We start from the raw sequence: 19413 nt of genomic DNA on the forward strand, positions 1-19413 counted from the left end.
GAGAATTTAAAAATCAAATAAAGTTTCTGCTTGAATCTATTAACCTATTAGATTTTTTGAAAAATGTCATTCCAGCTTGTGTGGTTTTTCTTTTGGTTTTGGCAGGTCCTGTTAGCCTGAGCACACCAGCTCAGCTTGTGGCCCCCTCTGTTGTAGTAAAGGGCACTCTTTCTGTCACCTCCTCCGAACTCTATTTCGAGGTGGATGAAGAAGACTCTAACTTCAAGCAAATCGACCCCAAGGTGAGAAGATGAGGAGTGGGTTTCACTCTTAAGCATTTTTTTGTTATAATGGGATGGTGGGCTGCAGTTGGATAGGATTGACATTGGTAAAATCTGACAGACTTAGTTTGAATTTCTTGCTGAATTGCCTCTGCCTATATATACAAAGCAGCTACGTTCTTTAGCTTATGAGATCCTTACCAGCTAGTTAGATTATTGAAGTTCATTTAGATTCAAAAACAATTTCCACTTAATTGAGTTTATCATTAGCTCATTCTGGGGTTGGGGGAGAACCACAGGGAATAACGTCTATAAATATATTTTGCCACAAAGGGTCTAGGGTGAATTAAGCTACAAAATTCAGTGAGGTTGAGAGTGGAATTATTTTGTTTAGCCTTTATATTTTCTGGATATAATACCAATATATCACTCTCCTTGCTTTTGTCCTCATGACTTACTACTCTGTTGTGCACACAAGCATGTCTTGCGTGTGTGTGAGATACCTCTGTTTCCCATTACCTATAGTCGATTTTACAAGGCACTGCATAATTTCCTATTCTTAAATGAAAATGTAATTTCCCCTTTTAAAATGTATTTCTGATTACTTTTCAGCCCTTGGCAACTTTATTTTACTAAGAAACATTTGTGGCACAGCCATAAAGCCAAAGCTAGGTTTAGTTCATGAAAGTGAATGGTAGAATTTGTTCTGATAGGAAACAGTCTTTTTAAAATGAGAATAAGCAACCTGTAGAAGAGAAGTGGCTTAAAAAAACTGGAATTTCTTATTTTACAGGCTGATAGCTTGTGCGTATGTATACACAGACACATATTTTTAGTTTATTGGTAGGAAGTTCTTTGGTTTTATAATCATGTGAATTACTAATTTTAGTGATTTAGAAGTATTTCAAAGTAATTATTAATGAGAATGTTATAATTTTATTTAGAACTTTACACACAAGTCATCTCTTGTCTTACATGTATTTCTAGCACTTTGTTTCAGAATTGCTGCTTTTATTAAGATGGGCTTTGGTAGACTATATGAAAGTAAGGCTATGTTGGAACGGATTATTCTGAGCTTGATAATTCAGCTAATTCCATGTAGAGAAAACTTTAATTGTGAAATTATCAACTAGAAAAATTTCCTACTTTGTTACATGACTGAGGCTGCGATTGTATTTTAGTTTCTTTTAAAAAACAAAGATAACCAAAATTACTCATACCCTCTAATTTCTGGTAGTTTGTATGTTTGAGAGTCTGAAATTTAATTCAGAATATTCTATTATGCTTTTGGACATATGTGGCATAGAATCTAAAATGTGATACGATTTAGAGGTGTCTAATGTAATTGTTCTCAAGATTAGAATCTCTGCTAGTCTTTGCAATTAGGCTCTTTAAAGTCACTTGCTCCTTTTGGAAGAAGTTATAACTTTTATTTCTCTCTGATTTTATTCTGTGCAGCATCATTAAATTAATTTTTTCCCCTTTTGCTTGTGCAATACAAAGGTCTTTTAGCCTAATCACAGCATTTGTCTTATACCACTGCAACCTGCCTGTTAACAGAAATCAAAGTTTTGCTAATTTCTATTCTTAAAATGTTTTAGCCAGTTATTGGAAGAATTCTTTATGTAGACATTGGTGCTTTTTGTAAATGAGGACACTTATATTGTGGCAGTGTTTTTTTTTGTTGGTGATACCTGCATTAAATTAAATAAGGTAAGAAAAAAAAAGATACTGAATTTGGGGAATTTTGTTCTTCTTGTCAGGATTGAAAAACTTTTCCTGGAGTAGTTGGAGGGAGATATGTGTCTAATGCTGTAAATACTTGTGTGTGTAAGAAAAAAAAGGTCATTTTAGGATGTCATTTTTATCTTTTAAACCAAACATTCTGCCCTTAAATCATTTCTTTGTAATTGTAAGCACCTACTACTTGCTCTGAAAATGTTCTTAAAATTCAGAACATTTTTCCCTGGAGAATAAATTCATTTTTATTATGGAAAAAATCATATATTTGTCTGAACCACTTAGTATTACAGTGAGTTTGTTTTACATCTACAGGAAGAGATCAGTAAAAGATACAGTGTAGGTTGAAAGAGTAGAGATGATTTCAGAACTGATAAGATCAAAGTTTATATTTCTAAAATAAAACTATTTTTACTAGGGAATTTTTACCAGGGAATCTGAGAACTTAAGCCTCTTTTGTGGAGTGAATTAAGCATCAGAGCCCTGAGTATCTTCCTTGTTTCTCATCCATCTATGCTGTCTTCCCGATCATCCCTCCATACACTCCTTCCCCCATGCAAACTTCTTCCTCAGATCTTTAAAATTCCTTTTTTTAGGACATTTTTGTCTACATCTCTCATTCATGGATTTTTCAATAAATTAAAAACTGGACTAACTCAAAGAATAAATTTTAAATATCAAAGGGTAATATTGATATATATTCTGTACCTGTGCCTCATCATTAGCATATCTAAGGGAGTATATGGGAGACAATATAAAAAAGACAAACCAGACCAGTTCCAGCATTGGGATGCTTTCAGTTTTACTAATTATTTTATTTTTAATCTGTTATTTCCTTGCATTAAAAAGGAACCTTTGTTAATTTAGTTGAAGTGTTGAAATGAGTACTTTGGATTGTTACCTTAGAAAAGCAGAGGGAGTAATGTACTTTTCTTGTATGTAAATTCTTGAAACAGTAATTTTTCTTTGGTCATAAAAATGGTATCAAAACCTTTTTTTTTTTTTTTTTTTTTTTAAATTGCCTATAAGCAGCTTCCGAATAATTCTGGGAATTTGATAAAAAGTGATCTTAGTTATGGCATTTATAACTAAGCCATCTAAAAAAATTGAAATAATTTATAAATTTGGATTGTTCATATCACCATTTACTGGGGAAAAGGAGTATTGCTATAACCGTTTTATTCTGTTTTGGTATGGTTGATTTAATTGCTAAGTTTTTATTATTTAAAGCTTGAAGAGGACAAAGAATTGAAAGAAAACTTTCAACTGATCATGTTAACTATGCAGAAAAGATCCATAAATATTGCCTTCTTCAGACTGAGTGTATTTTTTAAAATTATGGTGTAAGAAAGCAAATCTCTTAATTTTTAATGCGAAATAATTTTTTTCTATTTCAAAAACTAGGATCAAAATCTTTTCTTCCACACAAAATCTGTTTGTTTTTTTTTTTTTCAAGTGTGAAAAAAGATATTACTTTAAGTCTCAAAATCTACAGAACAAACAATATTATAGTTGGGTAAAATTAGTATTGTCTATTTTCCGAGGATGGGGGGGGCTTGTATGGTTAAATCGACAAAATGTGCTGTATTTGTAAATTTTGCAAATTAGAGTTCAAATGAGAGCTTCTTGCATTTAGTTCCTCAAGTTCACATCTTTACATTGTAAATTACAAATTGTGATCTCACCTGCCTTCATTTAAGAACAATCCACAGTCAATTACAATGTAAAGTAATATTTTTATTACTGTTTTCAACAAGACTGCTTTAGGGTGAGGGTAGAGGTGCAAGAAAGGGAAGGGCACAGTCTGACATTGGCACTGAGATACATTTAACATCAGCAAAACTTTTTTTAAAAGAGAAATTTTACATATAATTAAATACTTTTTCTCACTTGGTGACAACATTCAGGCAACCCAAAACAAAATGAAATGAGAGGGAGAGAAAGAAAGAAGATGAGAGAGAGAGGAGAAAGGAGTTGGGGGAGAGAAGGAAAAAGGGAGAAACTACTATACATTGATTTGAAAATGTACCTTGGGTTTCATTTTGTGGTGGCAAAGCCCGATTGCTTCTTTTGTGTGACCTTTTAAATTCACATTGTTTGGAAGAAAAACGATCACTTTTGTGCAAGAATGTGATTTTGTTTGTTTGGTTGGCTGGTTTGCTCTCTTTTTGTTTGCTTGCTAATTAACGAAGGTCTTGTGACTGCTTCCTGTTTCTTTCAGGTGGCTTACATAAAAGTTTGTGTCCGGAGTTTCTGCTGTTTGTCTCTGTGAGTTGTGTGTGTTTGTGTAAGAGAGCACTCCCGTTTGTGTCGCTTTTCAAGCAGTCCCCAGCACCCTATAGTTTGTCCAGGCTTTTGGGATTGGTGAGAATTTCCCTGGCCAACCTCCAGGTCTGCTTGGCAGCGCTCTCCAGGGCCGAATGGGGCTTGCCCTGAAAAAGGTCGAGGTTGGGCAGAAAGTAGTGAGGGCAGCGGCGGCACTGCAGGCAGGAGATGAGCTGCAGCAGGATGCCGTTGAGCCGATCGCCGAGGCACGCCTCGTCCCAGTCCGTTTCCCGCGGGTGTTTCTCGCACTCGTACAGCAGCAGCGTCTTCATGTGGTAGTTATTGAGCGGCTGGCCCGGCAGCTCCAGGTGGCGATCCCGCAGCGTCTTCAACACCGAGAGACACTTGTTTCGGCAGCCGCCCATCAGCAGGCGGTTCTCAGCCTCCCCGAACTGGAGCACCCAGGCATCGCTCTCCGCGGAGCTCTGCTTGCCGGTCAGTGAGTAGCATTCCTTCGACAGCAAGTTGAACCCTTCGGCCTTGACCTCCGCTACCCGATTGGGGCCAGGCCAGGGGATATGGGGCATAGGCCACTGTGCCGCACTGCGAGGCCAGATACCAGTGCACTTGAACGCAGGGGTGATTTGCACCACGTAGCGCTCCCTGATGCGCAACTTGACCTCGCTGGTGTCCGCGATCATCTTGACCACATCTCGATAGCTGCACTTGTCCACTGCCTGAGCCACCAGGGTCTGGAAACGCGAGCGGATCTTGCGCGCCGAGAGGTAGCCGGACGCAGTGATGAACTCGACCCAGAGAGACATGCTCCGCTTCCGCCCATCACTCAGTTTGAGCACCGCGCAGCCGGGCAGGGAGCCGTCGTCTACGAAGTTGAAGACGCCCATCTGGTTTAGGTAGAGCACCACCTCGAATTCCGTGGGCGAGATGACCTCCAGCCCCTCGTAGCGGGCGTCGATCTCGCTTAGGGAGCTGATGAAGCGAGGCTCCTGCACCTCCACTTCCTTTAGCACGTCCGAGACCACCTTACAGACCTCTCGGATGGTCTTGGCGATGGCCGCCTTGCGCGCTTGGCAGCGCTCAGTGTAGTATTTATTGAGCTGGTAAACCAGCTTGGCCTGAGCGGCGATCATGTTGGGGCACAGGTCCGGGCTATACACCGGCGTCTCGCAATACGTTGAGGGATCCAAGGCTCACGCAGTGGTGGTGGCCCTGCGGCTTGCGAAAGAGGCGTCGCGCTTCCCCTAAGCCCCACTTTCACTCTTGCTGTCCACCTGGGCTGACCGGCTGAAACAACGGCCGGCTTGCTCGCTCTTTCCCCTCTTTCGAAACCTTTTTGCTTCTCCAGGCAGAAGGGGGGGTGAAAGGTAATCTTTGAAGAAGAAAAGTACCTGCTGGGACTTTTTTGCTCGATGTGTAAAATAAAGATGTGCTTGTGAGAGAGATGAAGGGGAGGGGAGAAAAAGAGAAGGGGTGACAGAAAAAATCAGGTTACCAAGAGGTTAGGCTTAGATGTCTGCAGCCGAGATTGCCCGGAAATCTGGAAATGAGGTCTTTTAAGTGCCAAAGTAAATTTAAAAATAAAAGCGAAACATTCAGTGTTTCATTCTTAAAACTTCTCCCACAGGCTGGTAGGACTTCTTCACTCAGCGTAGGTGAGTGCCTTTCTCCTCACCCTCCCCCAAATGGAAGGTGAAGGACGTAATTAAGGTCCAGAGAGCAGCGAAGTGCAGCTCAGTCCTCGGCACACTTGGAGGTTTGCAGACGCTCCGCACTCTCAGCGTGATGGTCTGGTCTCTTCTCAGGGGGTCGTGTTGTAGCGGTTTTCCTCTTTTCCTACTGGAGGCGTTGTTTGGACTGGGTTTGTTTGTTTGCAGTGGGTTCTTGTCTTTCTCTAGGTGCACACCGCTGGAAGTTGTTTGATATTCATTTCTGCTTCGTAATTTATAATTTTGGCCCTCACAAAATAGATTTTAGTGTGACGAAGTCGTTGCTTGCGTTGCATCTGGGGTTTAGTTATAAGGATTGAAGGCTTTTTCTTCTCCTCCCCCTTTAGGTTGCTTGTGCAGATTCCACTTTCTGAGTCGTCTCTCCCTCCTCCCCTCCGACGTCTCTCTCCTTTTCCTTCTCCCTCCCTCCTTTTCCCTCCCTTTCTCTCTCTCTCTCTCTCTCTCTCGCTCTCTCGCTCTCTCGCTCTCTCTCGCTCTCTCTCTCTCTCTCTCTCTCTCTCTCTCTCTGCCTCGCTGTTTCCTGGAGTTATTTAGTTTATGAATGGTCCAGGGCCATCATGAGGGGGGTGGAGCTTCAGTTCCTACAATCACTATCCGAGCTGTCAGTGCTTTAGCCAATCCGAGAGAGAAGACAGGCATGCTTGGCAGACGGTAGCAGCCACCGCTGCACTTGATAAAGAAAGGGGGTAAAGAGAGAAGTAGGAAAATAGGAGGAGATAGTGGAAGTCAAATGCTCACACACACTTTACAGCCCCCTTCTTCTTTATCCTCTCCTCTTATCAGTTGCAAGGAAGAAAAAGAGTCTATGGTAGAAGGGACTTCCTGGAGATGGCTGGAATAACGCGAGAGAGTAGCAGTGGTTCAGAAAGGTTCACTATTTTTTTTCTATCAACATTGTGCAGAAGGTGCAAACTCTAACAAAATTACTTTTGCTTGAAGGCAAATAGGAGGAGGAAGGGGAAACCGGGAAAGAACCTACATTTTTCTAGATTTTTCTTCTCTGGCAAAGTCTTCCTCCCGTCTCTTCCCCTTCTCTCCCATTGTTGCCAAGAGCCAGAGCAATTGCTGTATATGTGCACCAGTTGGGGGGGGGGGGGCTGTGTGGAGTGGATATGGGGTGAAGGTTTATAACCATAAATCTCTTTTCAGTAATTTCCATATGCTGTTGAAAAATGGGGCAGGGTAAAAATAGTGCAAGCACCTTGTTTGATAATTACTTCATAATTAAGATTCAGATATATTTTATGCTATTGCTTTATTGTTAAAAAGACTAGTTATTAGACAGAAAATATGTTTAAATTGTGAGAAAGTGCACATCTATATATGGTAGAATATTGTTGGATATACTTTTAAATTACCATAAGCCACTAAAATTGTTTTAAACAATAAAAATGAGGAAGTAAAAGTGAACCTGAGTCAAAGTTTTCTTAAGATGTTAACGTTGTAAATCTAATTTTGAATATATTCTCAGGCAGTACAGTTTCACTTGTAAAAATGAATTTATTTTCATAATTGACTGTTGCTTTTAAAAGACTTCACTGCTGCAGAAATCTATAACTATCCTGTTATTGATTACACAGATGGCTTCACTCCTCCCTTGGCATTTCAGTGAGACTCATGCATGTGCTTTTAGTATATGTATTATAATTTCAAGCTGTACCCCTTGTAGCCTTTCCCTACTTTTGGATGAAAGAAGCTGTAACAATGTTTCTGATTTGCTTAGTATTGAGGGTTTATGTTTTGAGCCTTAGGTATGTGGATGCTGAGTCTTTTAAAGCCAAATGAAGTAGATGGAATTATTTTTAGTTAGATTTTTGCTTAAGATACAAGGAATAAAAATCTGTGAAGCCATTTGGGGGAAGACTTCGCTTTGCAAACCCCAGTGTGCCTGCGGCTTTTGCAAAAACCCTTTGGGAGGGCTTGAGGTGCCCTCTTAAAAGCTGCACCAGGTGAACCTGAATTCAGTTGCATAGGGAAAGTTTATTTCTCTCCATGTACTTGACGTCAGACACTTGGACCTCTTGGTTCTTTCTTAGATGTCTGGTGCAGACCACTGGTACCTTGTCACCTCCTTGTTCTCTGCCATAAGTACCTTTCTAAAGAACGAATTGACTTTTTTTTTTTTTTTTTTTTTAAACCAAGTCAGATTTTGTCTGGGATATGTCTTTAGTGGCCAGGAGTGTGTAAGTCGGAAGTAAGCATACACCAAACTCTGGGATGCAGAGCTGTAGTCAACTTCTGGTGTAGTGGCAGAGGCTTGGGGCGGCTGCCGGCTCCAGCCTTGCTGGGGGAGCAGCTTGCATCTCAGAATGCTTGGCGGCACAAGGATAGAGCGCAGCCGCGGCGTCTTCGCGGTTCGCGCGAGTGGGAAGCCCAGACTCTGTAGGTAACCTGGCTAATGCCTGAGAAGTCACGCTGGCGCCCTGGGAAATATTACTGGGCAGGAGGGGGCACTTCGCTGCAGAGCTGTGCAAGCAGCCAGACAGGATCCGTAGCTGCTTCTCCCCAGGGCAGTTACTGGGCGGAGACTTGTGGCGGGGACACAGGGTGCGGAGCCTTCCCTCCTTGACCCTCGAGGTGGCCGCTTCTCCGTCACATCAGGTCTGTGAGCGGGGGAGGCCTCGCTCGTGGACCCACACGTCCCGCCACACTCCTGGGAGTGTTTGCAAAAAGTCCCGGGGGTCACGGCAGTAGTCCGTCCTCCGGGCCCGTGCGGTGCGGCCAGTCCCAGCTCCGTGGGTAGGCGCTTAGCGTCCTCCCTCCTCGGGTGGGGCGACCCAGGCCACGCGGATCTTCGCGCCACTACTCCCTGACACCCCACTCCTCCTCTTTTTCCCGCTCTGTGGGGCAAGACTAAGTTTCGTGGCACCCTTTTTCCTGGGTTTCTCCACTTTTACATACAGAGGCTGAGGGATGATAAAACGTTACAAATGTTTTGATTTAAAAATAATTCATTACCAATTTACCCTGTCTAAGGTAGATGCTGTAGTAAATAATAAATCAGTTAAACAAAGGCGACTTTAATTTATTGCCATGGTACTAATTAGAAACATCATTCGAGCAATAAACTTAAACACTTCCAGCAAATAATGCTCGCCCTTGCTAGTTCCCTTCCTTCCCCCTCCCCCACCCTAACTCACTCTCTGGCTGCCTCTGCCCTAAGAGCTGCTTCAGCTGTGTGTTTGCGGATCCGCTCTTCCTCTGGTTGAATAATTGAAGGGGGAAACGGTATCCGAGGAGGCTGTAATTGAAGAGCCCCTGTCACCTCTGCTTTTATGTATGTTAGTATAGAAGTCCATCAGCAGCTCCTTGATGGTGTATTAAAACGAAGTGGCAGCCCCTTCTGCAGGAGATACCGTATTCTATTATAGGAGACCAAGTGAGAGAAAGAAACTCTAGAGGCTAAAAGCCACTTCAAGTCTTCAGACCGATTGATCTGTATTCTCTTGTTATAATCCGTCTCATCATACTTGAGTTAATGAGGCAAAAGAGGGGGGAGAGAAATCTGATGGTCCTTGACAAATTCATTAGGGAGGCTGCAGGACATTTTATTTGACTGTTAAACATCTTGTTTGTTTGGTTTAGGCAGTGCCAACATCAGCATGCTTCTGCCCAGACCTGTGATGTTGGGCTAGCTACAGACATTCCTAAAAAGAGGAGGAGGATATTCAGGGTGTGATTTGAATTTTTTGTTTTGGATTTCGTGTAGTCCATAACCTTCAGACTTCTCTAGGCTTCACCTTCTCCACCATTACTGTAGGAACATTTTATGAGAACGTGCATGATAATACTAAGATGCGGGTGTGTTTAGTTACTATAAGCTAAAATAAGTATGTTTAAACTTCAGCCTTAACATTTCCCATTTCCTTAAAATAAAATTGAGTCAAGATATAGCAATTAGTGTACCAGTTTTTGAAAAATGTGAATGTTTAAGCTAAGCTCCAGCGAATAGCCAAATTATACATTACATCCTATTTTTAATTGATCATATGTAAGTAAACTTTTAATTATTAATTGAATTTCTTCTTGCAATGAAATGCTTATGAGTACAGATACTTGGAAATAAAATTTAACTATTTATACAAACAAGATTTTCAAAACAAAGTTGGTATATCTTAATTTGAGGACCTTTTTCTATTTAAAATGAGAAGCAGAACTGGGTATATTATTTGGTGCTAAAATAAGGCGGTGTGTTGACAGAATACTTAAATTGAAAATATTTATAACGGAATAGTAGGCAATTAAGAGAATGCTAATTTTTATCATATTTTATTCTAAGATAATAATACAACAATTGATTTTCTCAAAGTTTTTCTTGAAAAGAAATAACCAATCCAGTTGTGATACTTTCTTGCATAGAGAATTCATTCGTATTTTCCTATAGCAATTGACTTAAACAGCCTCAGCTTAAGTGCTTTGAGAAAAGAACCCTGTCTTCCATTTATAGGAAAGCAGTATGAGAGAAAAAAGAGAACTAATGCTCTTTGCCTGTCATTTTAAAACATTCCTGCACTGCTGATGAAGCTTGAACTGCTTCAGGGAATGTATGGATTTGAAAAGAAATGATTCAGTAGTTCATGTTGTGTTTCTCAGGAGCAAAACCAAACTAATGGCTGAAGTCAGAGCTTCTGTACATCTGACAGATATAATCCTGTTTACATTTCCAGAGAATACAGAATCCTTAAACTGTTTTATTTTTTTGCTGATCTTTACTTAGAAATGAGTTTAGTGAGTTAAAGTTCAGGGCATTTTCTACTTTATCATATCACTGAGACTCAAAAGATATCCATTATTTTATTATCTGTAGACATAGCATATAGCATTGTAATAATTTTTATTAAAGAGTGTACAGATTTTAGATTGTATGATTTTGTTTTCCAGGAAAACACTTTAGAAGTATTCAAAAAAAATAATCAGATTATTGACTTAAAAAAAATCAACTCTCTGACAGATTTATACTTTTTAGACAACAAAGGACCACGTGTTTACATGTATATATTCTTATCCTCTAAAATCTAGTTTTGAAACATCTTCACAGTTGCTAATTGTTGGGGTTCTTTCATACTTAATCTTTCAACGTATTTATAAAAATGCTTGATTTAAAAAAAAAAAAATTTGGTCAGAATATAAATGGGGAAATAAACAACTATTAAATTCCTTGAATTTAAAAATAATTCTAGGAAAAACAGAAGGAAAAGTAAATAACCCAAACACAGTTTGTGTATTAGCTCATGAAATTTTATTGAAGTAATTACAATAAAACATAAGAAGCTTTAAAAATAATTACCAGGATTATAGTATCCACATTGTATTAAAGTCCTAAAATCACATTCTTTTTCACTCTCTGTGAAATTATCTCATTTTCCAAAACTGAGGTATCACAGACGTTGTTTCTAAGCTATTGATAATTACTATTCTGGAATCAATCTAGAGAATAATCAGTAATTCAATGTTTTCTTTGAACAGTTACTGTAGTGCCTACTTCAAATGGTCAGGCATGCTGCTGAAAGAAGTTGTTTTTGTTTTTTCCCCCTTATCAAATAGCTTTTTGGAAAACAAAAACAAAAACTTGTAATCTCTTTGATTGGTAACCCAAGGGTATTGTTCTCATTTGTACAGTTTGAACTTAAGATAATTTGTCGGGTAAAGGCAATAGCTTTAATTTTGCATAGTAAACCTATTGAATTGTATTAAAAAATAAATCTTTTGGATGCTTTTGTATATTGTATTGTGGGCCTTTTAAATTTGGTTGGGTAACCTTGGATAATATATATATATATATATATATATATATATATATATATATATATATATGATTAGTGATGTTGTTTATACTTCTACATCTTTTACAAGTCTAATTCTTACATTATTTGGTAGGATGAGAAAATCAAAGAGTACAGTATATCTTCCTGTTTTCCCCCAAGTTGAATAACAGTTGTAACTATGAGTACTTTATTAAGCTATACATAATTTGATCTCACCAAGATACATAATGAGAGAGCAAAGAAATTGTGCTCAGGAAAATGAAAGTGCTCAGCTTTTAGCCTAACTGAAAAGTAAATACTGTTTTATTATTGAGCTAGGATGTGAAATATTAAGAAAATCCAAGTTCGTTCAGCAAGCATTTCTCAGAAGGTGTTTCATTGAACTTAAAATATTTTTCACTTATGTCGGTATATATCATTTGGTCTTACCAATAAAGCATTTAGCTTTTTCTCACTTATTTATTTATTTGTTTGTTTATTTTTAATGTTTTATTAATTTTTGATAGGGAGAGACAGAGTATGAGTGGGGGAGGAACAGACTGAGAGATGGAGACACAGAATCTGAAGCAGGCTCCAGGCTCTGAGTTGTCAGCACAGAGCCCCATGCAGGGCTTGTTCTCATGAACCCCGAGATCGTGACCTGAACTGAAGTTGGACACTTTGACTGAGCCACCCAGGGGCCCCTGCTTTTTCCCATTTTACATGTATACATATTTAGTTGTAATAATTACATTGTTTTATTTCCATATATAGTTAAACAAGTTATGAAAAGTTAGAATAAGAGTCTGTCTTGTGTGTCTGCCTGCCTTCCAACCAACCTACTTTCCTTCCTCCCCTCTTTCCTCCCTCCCTTCCTTCCTTCCTTCTTCCCTTCCTTCTTCCCTTCCTTCCTTCCTTCCTTCCTTCCTTCCTTCCTTCCTCCCTAACAATTTGAACTTACTAATATACCATCAGGTAAATACTAAATTTCACCTGTCAAATAACTTTGGCTTTCATAACTCACTATAATCTTCAACAAAGGAGAGAGTGCTTTTAGTAGAACCAACTCTTAACTATTTAAGGAATGATTATATCATTTGTGGATTATTATTTGTGTCTAGGTGGTTTTTAATATCAATGCCAGAAGATAGGAAAATCAGGAGTAGTCAGTAATGACCTTGATGCTAAATAAATCAAAACTTTTGATTTTCCGTTTGATTCAAGGCATTAAATTTTATGGTTTAAAGAAGGTGTGATATCCTTTGTTTAATAAGATTACAGACTCAACATGTAGAATAAATTTCATGGGATGTCAGAGTCATCCCCATTCCCATTTCTGTTTTCGCTTGTGATCAGTGACACATTTATAAAGCAGATGACTGAGATGAGGCTGCACTTAATTCAAAATATAAGACTTGGCATTATGTTCTTTATTTCTTTGGGTCATATAAGACATTTTTGTGGATCTGCGTTTAAAACTGTCAGTTAAAAATATTGTATGGGTAGTTTTGTATTATACTTTAGGAAACTAGCCTTTTCAAACATCTTAGTTTATTTTAAAATATATTGGTTCTGCAGCACCCCTCTATGTTATTACTAATAGAGGTAATTTGGCATCAATCTTTTGCTGTGATTACAGGAAATTTTTAGTGGGCTTTGTATTATTTTTAATAATGCTAAAAATCTAGCCTATTCCTTCCTTCACACATTGTGAATTAGAGTAAAAGTGATGTGCTGAGAGGTCTCTCTGATTCCTTTTAGTAGATAAACAACAACAACAAAAATTCTTCATTGGCTCCAATCTATGTATAGAAGACGTCTGTGTAGTATAAATGAAATAATACTTGATGATCTAAGGAATGGAAACTTTTCCTTTAACCATGTGAAATCAAGCTAGGATATAAAACAGCTGTCTTGGCCTATGTATGTCAAGGTTCTGCCAGCCTGTTTCTTTTCTGAATTTTCCCTTTCTATCTTCCCTTATTATGTTTGGATCCTAAAGAGTCATTCTTTTATTTTTTTGACTGGTTTTGTCTTCAGACAAAACCTGGGTTAGTAGGTTTAAGTCAGCCTAGATAGAGTGAAAAATCTTTGATCTATGGCTATGACTGTTTCCAAATGATTTGCTTGCTGGGACCAGACACTGTCCATGCCCTTTCACTTTGCTATCAGATAGGTACACACAAAGGACCTGAAAGGCTACCAGATGCATAGTTAATCATCAAATTAGGTAAATACAGGGTTCCAACCATACTTAATTAGATCTTCAATTTCTAATAGTTATTTGTTCTGTGGTACCTTGTTGGTTAAATGCTCTACAAATCTAATCTCTTCGGCAAATTAGTCAAAACTTTCTACAAATTATATCATCAATTAAAAATGAATGATACAAAGCTATGTATTTTTTAAAATACATAAGGTTGTTGCTGTCACGTAACTTACCTAGATAGATAAGATAAAGAGAGGCAGTTCGATAGCATCTAAAGAGCATTAATCTTGGGGGGAAAGCTCTCAATTTTGTCCTCTGTTGGCTAGAGACTATCTGAGTGACCTTGATCAAGTCATTATCTCTACTGACTATCTTCTCAATTCTTAAATTGGGGGATGGATTAGGAGGTTTTTTTCTACCTCTTCAAGATAAAATATCTGTAATTTCATACCGTAAAGATGATTAAAGTTGCAAAATTTAGACTTCTGCAAGAATTGTGACTTCCAGTGCTGCTCTAAGTATATGAACATTTTTAACATGAAAAAATTGCAGAAAGGAATAAGCTTACAAATGGTTATATTCCATATTTTAGTCTTAGGGGAAAAAAAACTACATATTATAAATTGGAGATGGTTGTGAGAGACAACCAAATAGCAACTTGGAATATATTCTGAGAATATATTATTATTGATAGGAGTTGGAACATAAAAATATGAAAAACAAGTGTGGATTGTATATATAGAAAAACAGTACGTGTTTAAAGTTATACATAAAATTGGCAGGTATGTTTTTTTCCTTAAAATGTTGAATGGACTGTCAATGTTTCTGACATTTTTTTATAAAGGTTAGATATTCTGTAAATGGTTTGAAGCCAAAGAAAGTTCAAGTTCACAATTTAACTCTAAAACAACAACAACAGCAACAATAAAAAAAAATTAAAAGAAAAAAGAAAAAAGGAATGGTCAGTGTTTAGAGAAAGACTAGAGAAACAGCATTGCTCTGTGCAACTGAAGTAGGACCATATTCGTGTTGTGTTAAAAGATAGATCCAAGCAGGGAAATGGTTTTCAAAACATGAGTCACGATAGAGACTAAAGTTTTATACTACTTTCTCATGCTTTTCACTTGTTTTCATCAGAAGATCTGACAAGCATAGAAGTGTTAACATCTTTTATTTTACAGATGTTCTTAGTTTTCTCTCAAACTGTAAAAGATGCTATATCATAGAAGCTTGGTAGGAAATAATTTCAACACCTCCTTTCACTGATGTGATAACTTATTATATTCTAAGCTTGTGTATATTTTTGGAGGGAGGGACGTGAGGCAGGAAAGAGACAACATGTTGAGATCTAATTCTCGTTTTGAGATATAGATCAGTATGTCTGCTATATTATAAATTCTGTCTAAAATGTCTTTTCAAATGGCATAGTCGAGTTATTTTTACTTCTATGTTGCATTCTCTGGAAGTCCCTCATTAATGCAGTGGGAGTACCTGGTGACCACTGAGAGAGTTGTTGATGGACACTATATGGGTTTGCAAAGTGCAAACCTAAAAGACTAAGCGATGAGAAATGTATTGCTATTTGTGAATTTATGTTTTATCTCACTTCACTTGAAAATTTATGAGTAGTGTGGCTTAAGGGTGCTGGAGTTGTGTGTTCCAGGGCTTGCCCCTACTGATAACACCCTTGTTGGCGTGAAAGTGCAATGCAAATTATGACAGTTACAACCTTCTGTTTTGTTTAACCTGTCAGTAGATTTCCTGGCTCAGTGCTGAGGGCAATGGTGTGTTCAGCTAGTCCATATTCACCTAAACTTAAAAGGTCAGGTTTCTACAGGCAAGCCTAGTCAAAGCCTAATTGATGAGGAGGGCAGGGAGACAGAATTTACTGTTCTGTTGGCTAGTTTCATATCGTTAGGTTGTCCTGAAAGCATCAGGCAGTCACAGCCCCTTTCATGTAAGTGCTGACCCTAGACAGGAGCTGACAATCAAAGGAGGCAGCCACAGGAACCAGTGCAAGTAGGCTATTGATTTTTCAGTTAGGTCTAAGTAGTTTGTAGTATGGGTAATGGGTGACAGAGGCAGGTATGTCATTATCAATGAGCTCCAGAACAGTAGCGACAACCCTCTCTCATATTTCCTTCAGCACTGACAGTATGCATCCAGAGGCGGTCAATAAATCGCCCAACCTTTAACTGACAAGTGACTTGGAGGTTTAAGTTGAGGAGTGGAAGTTATGGAGCTAAACTTCTCTACTTGAACATGTACTGGACCTAGCGATAGAGTCAGTAATTATACTTTTTTAAGTCTTTGAAGTTTTGATTTGGATAAGTCTTTGCAACTCTGAAGATCAGAGTTTACTTTTAAGCTTTTGAGAATTTAAACAGCATATTTATTTAGTTAAAAAATAAGGATATGAGCCAATCATTTGTAAAGATACTATGCAAGAACAATTAAGCTACGTATGTTATTATGGTATAGTTTTGCTTTTATTTAGACTAGATCCTTACTCATTCGTGATATCTCTGTTATAAAAGTTCAGCAGTTGGAAATTGCCTCTCAAATCCATTTTAATTCCTATTCTCCACTTACACGTTTTAACTGTAGACCAATTTTAAATGGAAAAAAATTTGTACCATTTGCAAATGTGATATATTAACCCTAAAGCAATTGCTGTTTGACCTTCAAATTTGTTTTATATTACTTTTCACAATAAAATAGTCAGGCATAGAACATTTAATGATTAAGATTTGATGAATTATGGTTGCTTCTGAATTTAAAAAGAAATGAGGCTGAATTTTGTTTTAAAGGCATTTCATATGGATATTTACATTTAAAGATAGATACAATTTATGTTCACATAAACACAAAAGTGTAACAGGTTTTGACTAAAAGTACACGTGTTCTAAAAGGATGTAAAATAATTTAGAGATATTTTAAATTTAAGTCAATCTCTATTTTGTTACAAAATGTAAGTAATATGAAGAGAAGATAATATTTATAACTAGAAGGGAGAGTTTTGGTTGTACCAGGATCCTTACAAACTATCGTATGCTTACATTTTTTGAAAACTTTAAACAAATTGAAATAAAACAGAAAAGTAAATGTTTTTTAGAACTTCCTTAAATAACTTATCGCCATGATATCTTGTTTAACACTGTGATATTGTACAGAACCAGAGTTCAAGTCTGTAGTATGATCTAGCTGTGGAGTACCCTGCATGACCACATGAATCATTTTCATTTGTCCAATGCCACTGAAGATTCCTTCCCTGCCCCCACCTCTTTAACTAACCAGCAGGTTAATGCATAGTGAAGGTATGGATGCTTAAATATTTTAAGTTTGCAGTGACATGTCTGTGTGAACACCCATATCTTCTCTTTTTCAGCTATAGATAATACACACTTAAAGTGCGATGAAACATAGCTACTATTAAAATAGTGTAGTTTTAAAGAAGCTTTGGGATTATGTAATTAATTTTTGAAAAATTTTATTTAGATCTTTTGAATTATTCACCTTTTGAGGATTACATTTCCTTAAAGCTAGATTGCATTTAGAATCATTGTTTTTCCCTTTTATTTAATCATCCACTTAATCTGTGTTTTTCTGTTGGATGAGATAAAAGATTTGGCTGAGAATCTTATAATCTTGTTAGCTATATTATAGGTATAGCTTCTTTTGCTGTATTTGCAATCCTTCCTGAATACAGTGGTATTTTTAGGAATTAAAAAAAAATAAGCTGAAGAAAGGGGGACAAATTAAATTTTCATGAAAGAAAATCCTAATCAGCAGTGACAGTCTAAGAGAAAGATGATTGCCACTTGGTCATTGTGGAGAGGCACTTAGATTTGGTGTCAGTGCTTCTGTTAATGATGACTAATGTCTTTCTTGGAGCAAGTGCATGCTCCAACATACTGCTACAGCCCAGAGAGAGAGGGCTCAGCAATAGGCACCACTCAGCAAAAGCATTAGGTATTCTAAAACAAAGGCTTTTTAACGCAGTCAATTTGGCAGTCTCTATTATTAGAAAAATGCAAACATAATTCTAAGGCATTTAACAACACATTTTAGACTACTTTTTGTGCAGTACTGAGAGAGATCATTTTAAAATTAAAATGGAAAGAAATCAAGCAGTGTTAATAAGATGTGCTCCCTATTTTGTTACTAAGGAATGGGCACATACATTGCCACTGCACAGAATCATTTGTGTTAAGAAAGTTTTAAAGAGACAAACTTGCAGCATTTTTTTCCATTCTGCTTTGCTGTTTGCTGAATAAATATTTGATAGTTGCAAAAAGAAAATGACTCCAAAGATCTCTTCAGATCTTTTAATATTAAATATATTGCTTACAAAAAGATGACATGTGTTATTTCTTCAGCTTTTCCCCGAAGTGTAAGACCTTTCAGAAGGGCGTTTGCAATGCTTGTCATATTTTTTCATATACATCTTATTGGTCTGACATGTCTTGAGAACCATGAGAACACAGATGTCATTGCATTCAGACAACACTAATTATTCTGGGATTTTTGCAGCCTCAATGCCTGCATGTAACTGTCGATTATGATTGTCCATGCAGCCTACAGTGGGGACACTTTGCACATGAAAATAGTGAGGCACAAAAATAGTAAGACAGGCCATTTAGTCCCCTATTGTTCTTCAATAGAACTTAGAAGAAAAAAAAATTCCTGACACATCAATTTCATTCAGTATTTTGCATTTGAACCATGTTTTGGCAACATTTTCCTTTCTGAAGTAAGTGTGTTATGCTTTAGTGTTCAGTGAAATCTATTATCCATCTGTTCCTTAACCTTCTTGCACAATCTTCTACATTACTTTGTCTTCAAGCTTCATGGGAAATTTCTTTATGTAGCTTATAGTTTGAGAGAAACACTAATTGTGGTATGAGTCTTCCCAAAGTGACAGTGCAAAACAATAAATATGTATGATGTGTTCTGGTGTGCAATTTAATGTTTAATGAGAAGCTGCTGCAAATATGGTTAGTCTCAATTTAGATAAGTGCAATCATCTTATGCTTTTAACACAGGTCAGTTCTTCTCTTTGTTTAATTTTCTCTGTAACATTCTGGGTTTCAGTTGATGATTCATGGTGTTTAGGTGGTTTTGAAATATCAGAGGTCAAATGGTGGTCAGATCTGAGCCCTCACTATTAAATGTGAAGACCCAATACATGTTTTGATAAAGAGCATAATCTGTGTTAATCACCGATTGAAAATAAAAAACTCCAATAATGTAACTTCATATGCTGATGAAGCAGAAATTGAAGCAGCTTGATCAAAGATGTATGATGAGATAAAACTGCAGTCTCTGCTGTACAGTTATAGTAATTATGACTAATGAACCATCCAGTCTGGATGAAATGGCATGCCCACAGGGACTGTGTCCAATCAGTTGTGACTTATGCAAGCTGAACAAACCATTGATGGGATTCCAAATTCTATATCACAGGAAGTGTACTCTTTATTATT

The 19413-nt window shown here is 37.5% G+C and overlaps 2 protein-coding genes across 3 annotated transcripts in view; one reads left to right on the top strand and one right to left on the bottom strand.

Moving 5' to 3' along the window:
- The window catches only part of LRBA (LPS responsive beige-like anchor protein), a 794075-nt gene that overhangs the window by 497948 nt on the left and 276714 nt on the right, over nucleotides 1-19413 (top strand). For both annotated transcript variants that reach the window (XM_042935320.1, XM_042935319.1), the window contains one exon: nucleotides 106-242. In XM_042935320.1, the coding sequence (XP_042791254.1) occupies nucleotides 106-242 (137 nt within the window). The remainder of the gene's footprint in view (nucleotides 1-105; nucleotides 243-19413) is intronic.
- On the bottom strand, nucleotides 3678-5475 carry MAB21L2 (mab-21 like 2). The gene has a single exon (XM_042935321.1). The coding sequence runs from the start codon at nucleotides 5375-5377 to the stop codon at nucleotides 4298-4300; it is 1080 nt and encodes a 359-aa protein (XP_042791255.1). The 5' UTR covers nucleotides 5378-5475; the 3' UTR covers nucleotides 3678-4297.

The sequence above is a fragment of the Panthera leo genome, chromosome B1 (genome assembly GCF_018350215.1).
Source record: "Panthera leo isolate Ple1 chromosome B1, P.leo_Ple1_pat1.1, whole genome shotgun sequence".
Classification (NCBI taxonomy): Eukaryota; Metazoa; Chordata; class Mammalia; order Carnivora; family Felidae; genus Panthera; species Panthera leo.

What these genes read in the sequence shown, in the direction of transcription:
- MAB21L2 (XM_042935321.1), bottom strand. Translation starts at nt 5,377, where the DNA reads ATGATCGCCGCTCAGGCCAAGCTGGTTTACCAGCTCAATAAATACTAC.